Here is a 6,027-nt window from a genome sequence, read left to right on the forward strand (position 1 = left end):
GCTGGCCAGAGTGGAAGGATCCTCTGGACCCAGCACCTGCTTCCATTTCTCTATCACCTGCATGTATAGCTCTTCTGCCTCCTTCCATCGTCCTTGATTCTGGTATGTTAATGCGAGGTTGTGCACGCTGGTCAGAGTGGAAGAATCCTCTGGCCCCAGTACATGTTTCCGGGTCTTTATCACCTGCACTAACAGCTTTTCTGCTTCTTTGTACCTCCCATCGCTATCCAAGCAGGTCCCCACATTCTCTATGTAGTCAATATAGTGCTCCTGATGTTCTTGAAACTCATTTGCCGCCAATAAAAATAGCGCATGGGGCAGGTATTCCCTCCAAAGCTGTCGGTTGGTATGATCGTTATTGGGGAAGGTCTCGCTCAATCGGCCTGCTGCTTTTCTTATATAAAGTGTAAATTGATCCGCCTTCTTCATCCAGTTCCGAGTTGCCAGATGCACCAGGCGATGTAGAGTTATGGACCCATTTCCAGGTTGAATAGTAATGAAAGAGTAGGCACTTAGAAGCCCAAGAGCATCAATCATTTTCTTTTTTGATGTCGGCCGTGGAAGGAAGGATTCTGGGATATTGCGTGGATCAACACAAGCCATGCGTGATAAATAGTCAGAAGCAAGTTTATCAAGCTTCTGAATCTGATGAAAGGAGATTAGCCATGTCATGGCTACTGGGTTCTGGGTATCCTTGTAGCGTCCATCATCACCAAAATCCTCACTTAGTAGTTCCACAACATCTGCCTCCTGTTCTTGAAGAAGCAGCAAGTAATCAGACACTCCTACCCCATTTTCGTTCATGTATGCTGCAGCTTGGGAAACAGCTAATGGAAGGAAGGTAAGCTGTTCAAGAAGGGTAATCATAGCATGATGATTGTTAAGCAGGTTTTCTTGAATCAGTGATTTTTCCAGAAACTCCACACCAGTCCTTTCATCGAGTTCGCGAACATGTATCACATCAGAGGATGCCAGTTTCACAGCTAACTTTCGATTACGAGTGGTGAAAATAATACAACCCTGGGTGTTATGTGGAAGCGTGTCCTTTAATGCTGAGGTTGTACTGGTGTCTTCCATCCACATGTCCAAATCATCTGCGTTGTCAAAGATCAAAAGCCACTTCCCATCCATTTGGCTAAAGTAAGCCTTGATACAATTTTTCATCTCTGCTGGCTTCGCATCTTGGATCCCTACCATCTGTGCAATTGCTATGTAGGCCTGCTCAACAGCCTCATAGCTGGTGCAAGGGATCCAGAAGATTGAACATTCAGGTTCTCTGTCTTGCATTCGGTAAGCTAGCTCGAGAGCTACCTGTGTCTTCCCAACTCCCCCTAGCCCAGTAATGGCGAGCTTTTTTGCTCCATCAGGCATGGACATCAAATCCTCTAATTTATTGATTTCGTCCTGGCGGCCGACAAACCGTGGATTTCTTCCAAAGGGAATCATTAAGTGACGGTTTTTTCTTGCATCTATAAAGCATAGTAAGATATTTGATATAAACTGACTTCTACTGGTAGGTAGTCCACTGACCTTCATGGTTTACAGGCCTCCAGTACTCCAAGAAAGCTTTTGCCGCTGAGGCTCCAGTTGCTGCTGCATATGCTTGCCATGCTTTGCTCTTGTGGCTGTCTGCATAGTCACACACACCTTTAATAACAACACATGGAGCATTATCCCACACTCCTGCCCCCTCCATCTCAAACCCAATGACCTCCTCCTTTCTGCTTATGGCATCACGGTGTTGTCCTGATTTCATCACTTTATCAGCCGAGCCGACCGTTCCAATATGTACAGAGATATTAGCTGCTTTGATGGGTTCTCGACGACGAATCACTTGATCATTGTCACATCCGAGATCTTCACAATTTTTCTCCAAGGCATCATGGCAAATACTATCTGGTACACTACTCTCCAAACAGCAGCACTTAACAGAAAAAGTCTCCCCATGATGCTTGTGAAGATAAGAAGCCTTGAAAAGAACATCATCAACATCTGGATGTTGCCACCTTGTCCCCGCTTGCTGAAGCGTGTGAAGATACTGGAGTACCTGGTCCTGAAATTCAATGTGGGAATTATAAGCCTGAAGGCTCTTAAGGAGAGTCCGGATTTCTCGATCTGGCCTGCCAAGTGTGTCCTTGACACCAGTCTTTTGCTGGAAACCACTGGGGTATTGTCGGCCAAAGTCGTATTCCATCACGGTGTCACTGATGATAATATCACCGAGAAATATTTCATCATACTTTGGTGGTGGTGGAGCACCACCGCAGATGCCAACAACTAAAGCAAGCTGGATGCCAGTGTAGCTGACTCGTAGGCTTGAGGCAACACTTGCGGCGCTTCCTTTTCCCATGCCTGGCAAGTAGCACAGGACCGCATGATGCTTGCCAATTCTTCCATTGATATACGCGTTCACATCGCCTGGTTGTTTGCCATAGTGTTTGCCTAACCGATCGTATGTTTCATCAAAGAGGGCTTCGACGGCATCAGCCTCGAGGGGAAGGGCGCAGATAATCGCGATCGCAAAATCATTCCGGCTTTTCGGGCGCATTTCAGCTAACAACGCGGGTTATCAAAAATTTCAAATGAAGGTTTACGCAGGTTCTGCTGTGTCAACGACTAGATGGCGAAAATATCAACGTCTGAAACTGGAGGGTAAACGGAGCTAAAGTCGCGGGAGACATGAGGCTGTTTGTCCGCAGCCTTGTGATTGCACCCACCAACCACATGGCTGCAATAGCCGCCCATGGAGGGGTAATGCATGAGGCCAGCATCATGCTGTTTACTGAAGCAGCCAATGATGGATGTAGATACAGTATATGCCTTTCTAAGAGGCTGACTGGTAGGAATGGGGGATTTTGAGCTTGTCTGGCAAATTGATAGTCGCTAGCGTTGTACCTTTCCAATTGGTAGCGTGTTGGAAGAAGCCAAAACATGACTATGCTGTTGTACTTGTTTGCACCGAATCCTGACACATGTTTGGCTCATCAGACGAAGCTTCTAGAATCTATATGGTCTTTGGGTGTTCTGTAAGTTTAGGAGTAATGCTTATCGAAATTAATGACAGGGTGAGCCGGTGCCTGTCAAGAAGCGTTAATTACATACTGTGTATGTACTAACTTAATAGAAGTAGGTTAGGGTTGGGGAAACAATCTGGAAGAGTTTTGGGTGGGTGCAGTGATGCAACGCAATGTATTCCATTCATGATTTACGATCCAATTGCTTGGTTTCTAAATGAACAGCTCCTTATACCTGATTTCAGGGCGATCCAACGCTAGGCCTTGAATCTGTGTTCATTTCACACAAGGTCTCTTCATCATCTCCAATCAAAATTCCCTGACATGGAGAATCCGGGACTGCATTACTCTGGTAACCGCTGATATCACAGGCTGAACAACAACCAGGAAAATCGCCCCCGCATGTTTCATCCAAGACCATTTGCAGACCCGTGATTGTTCTTTCCTGCATCTGTAGCGTATTTTGCAGGGTAGAAATCAGTTCACCTTGCCACTGGTTTTCAAGGAGAATATCATCAGTATTGAATGCTCTTGACTGACCCTCATCACCTGGAGCCAATGAACGCAGCAACGTCTCATTGACTGATTTTTGGCTTGCAACGCGAGACTCCAACTCTTGTATCTTGAGGCTTGCAATCACAAGATCTCGGTGCAGTGTTCGTTGGTTTTCCGTCAAATTTGTGAGCGCGGACTCGCGTTGCAACCTTGCCTGCTCAGATTGCTTGATAACAGACTCCAACCAGGCGCAGTGATTCAAAATTTGTCTGTTTGTAGCCTGCTCCTCACGAATTCTAGACTCCAATTGTTTTTGGTATTGCTGTGATCTGTTTTCCTCCTCGAAGATACTCTTCATCAATTGACAAATGGCCTGGGACTCGTCATTTCTTAGAGGTGGAATCTTTACTAGTCAGAATCTAGTCATACATCAAGAGATCTCACCCTTACCTGGAAGGTGGCCATTGTTCGAATGCAATATTGTCAGATTTGGTTCAGGATAGCTTTCTTTTTTCCTTTTTCATTCCGGCTTATTTGAAGAAAAGTGCTGGATATCTATACATGTAGATTTTGGAAAAAGGTTGCACAACCACATTTGCCGTACTCAATTGGTAGAGCGAAAGTCTGGTATTCTCGTGACAGCGAAGGGAAGAAATCACAAAGTGTTCCATTGAGCCACATATGCCGTGCCCAAATGGTTAAGCAGAGTACTCTTTTGGTAAGACCATGTGGAGAAACTCCACTTAAAACATCTTATCTGTCGTAAAGAGCATGTGTGTATATTGTAGAAGTTTCATATCATAGAGAATGCAATTTAAATGCATTCATGACCGAAGGTCAACTAACAGGGGACCTCAGACTAGCCGATCAAAGCGTCTACTTGGAATGATGCGTAAAGGCTGCAAGGACCAGACTCTATTAACTTGACTACCCATTGGTTTGAGTGAGCGTAACCATTGCGCTGCGGGTCAACGAATCTTTGATAGTGGAACAGCGGAAGGAGCAGGGTCAGGGGTGGGGAGGACAATTAGTCTGTCATCTCATGGGGTGATGTACGAGGACACTAAGTTGGAGAACTGCCGCATGGAAGTAGATGATCATCCGTGACACCCGAATCGGCCAACGTGTACTTGAGCCAAGGGAGAGTATTGGCTGGCTGACCAGCCCGTTGCTAGACCCACAACAGCGCGTCTGCCGGATTTATAAATTAATTCCGAAATCAAAAAAGGTAGTCACTGACTCGCAATAGATGATGGACCAATTGGGGAAGGCTAAAATTATCCGAAGTGCATAGTGGAGCCTTTCGTCCAGGCATGGTTCCTTACCTAAATTTCCTTGGCACACAAAAGTACCTCTTCCTCCTAAATGGGGTAATTTAAAACAATATGCACCACACCGTGGTGACTTAACCACCCAGACATATTATTGTTACAAGCAACAATTAAGAACCATCAGGCACCGTCACGAACTGTTGTCGGATCGTTGGTCGTAAGGCCCACATAGACCTTGTTTCAGATAGTTAGGAATCGGCCATGCATCTTAGTACCACACAACTGCTGGTGATTTTGGTGAGCTACAGCCTTCCGAAACCAAAAGGTATCGCAGGAGCCAGAAACTACCATGCTCTATTTGATTAATTCCAGCCGGTATTATAACACAGAAGATTCCAGAGGAAGGTGACCCGAGCAGATATGCGGCAACAGAGTCTGTCCAAGTGTAAGTGTATAAAGCAGGTGCAATGTCCAGGAAAATCTCTGGAGAACTGTTCTTGGGCCTGTGATTCGGTTGGCATAGATAAGCGTGGGCGATTTCCAATGCCACTGTCGTAGAAAATCACCAAGCATACTCACAATATGTTGCCAGGCGACGAAATCGCCTGGCTTGATGTAGGGGTTAGCGAGGGTACTATTATTATTATTATTTTATTATTATTATTCATACACGCATCTGTCAGCCCTATAGGCCGAGTGGCGGCAGGTCCTGCGGGGCAGCCGGGTAAGCCGCCGTAATGGTAGTCGCTATGTACATCGTCGCCTTTATACACATATCCTGATATCTCATTCCACATGCTGTATAGCCCATGCTGCTGGTTTTCATGCCACTGTTCCCATGGCCACAAGGATCCATGGGCTTGTTGGATACTATCTCATTTCCTTCCCTACTTCTGCAAGTGTGTAACCTTGGCTGCGTTATGCTGCCAGTTTCCCCAAGTTTATTGTTGTGACTCAGTATGTGGTTGGTAGAGTTTGAAACTGGCCTAGGAGGCCTGTCTCAAGCATGAAGTGCACTGCTTTTGGTACCAGGTCTGGCTGTGTTAGGTAGGCCTGGTAATCCAGCTCCTGCCTTGATCCCTGTGTAAGATGGCACATCCAGGGTCCTGCCTGGTTGGTACAGTGGAGGAGAACATGGTGTTGTTACAGACCTAGCCACATCAGTCTCACGTGACTATGCGGGGAGTCAAGGCAGAATCATTGGATGATATATTATGATGGAAATGCAGAAGGGGACAAGGATCCTA

The 6,027-nt window shown here is 46.0% G+C and overlaps 3 protein-coding genes across 3 annotated transcripts in view; all 3 read right to left on the reverse strand.

The window, feature by feature from the left end:
* Nucleotides 1–2,548, reverse strand: part of ASPGLDRAFT_173020 (uncharacterized protein) — a gene marked incomplete at both ends in the record, with an annotated part of 3,595 nt that extends 1,047 nt beyond the window's left edge. The window contains 3 exons of the mRNA XM_022542781.1: nt 37–1,469; nt 1,531–2,115; nt 2,161–2,548. Coding sequence (XP_022400248.1) covers nt 37–1,469; nt 1,531–2,115; nt 2,161–2,548 — 2,406 coding nt within the window. The remainder of the gene's footprint in view (nt 1–36; nt 1,470–1,530; nt 2,116–2,160) is intronic.
* Nucleotides 2,549–3,255: 707 nt separating this feature from the next.
* Nucleotides 3,256–3,974, reverse strand: ASPGLDRAFT_26445 (uncharacterized protein; the record flags this gene model as incomplete). The annotated part of the gene is made up of 2 exons (XM_022543561.1): nt 3,256–3,912; nt 3,960–3,974. The coding sequence occupies 2 exons, from the start codon at nt 3,972–3,974 to the stop codon at nt 3,256–3,258; spliced, it is 672 nt and encodes a 223-aa protein (XP_022400249.1).
* A 1,783-nt stretch (nt 3,975–5,757) lies between these two features.
* The window catches only part of ASPGLDRAFT_48103 (uncharacterized protein), a 2,878-nt gene continuing 2,608 nt past the window's right edge, over nt 5,758–6,027 (reverse strand). Inside the window, exon 3 of the mRNA XM_022546827.1 lies at nt 5,758–5,917. Coding sequence (XP_022400250.1) covers nt 5,824–5,917 — 94 coding nt within the window. The 3' untranslated portion in view covers nt 5,758–5,823. The remainder of the gene's footprint in view (nt 5,918–6,027) is intronic.

The sequence above is a fragment of the Aspergillus glaucus genome, assembly GCF_001890805.1.
Source record: "Aspergillus glaucus CBS 516.65 unplaced genomic scaffold ASPGLscaffold_12, whole genome shotgun sequence".
In the NCBI taxonomy this organism is placed as follows: Eukaryota; Fungi; Ascomycota; class Eurotiomycetes; order Eurotiales; family Aspergillaceae; genus Aspergillus; species Aspergillus glaucus.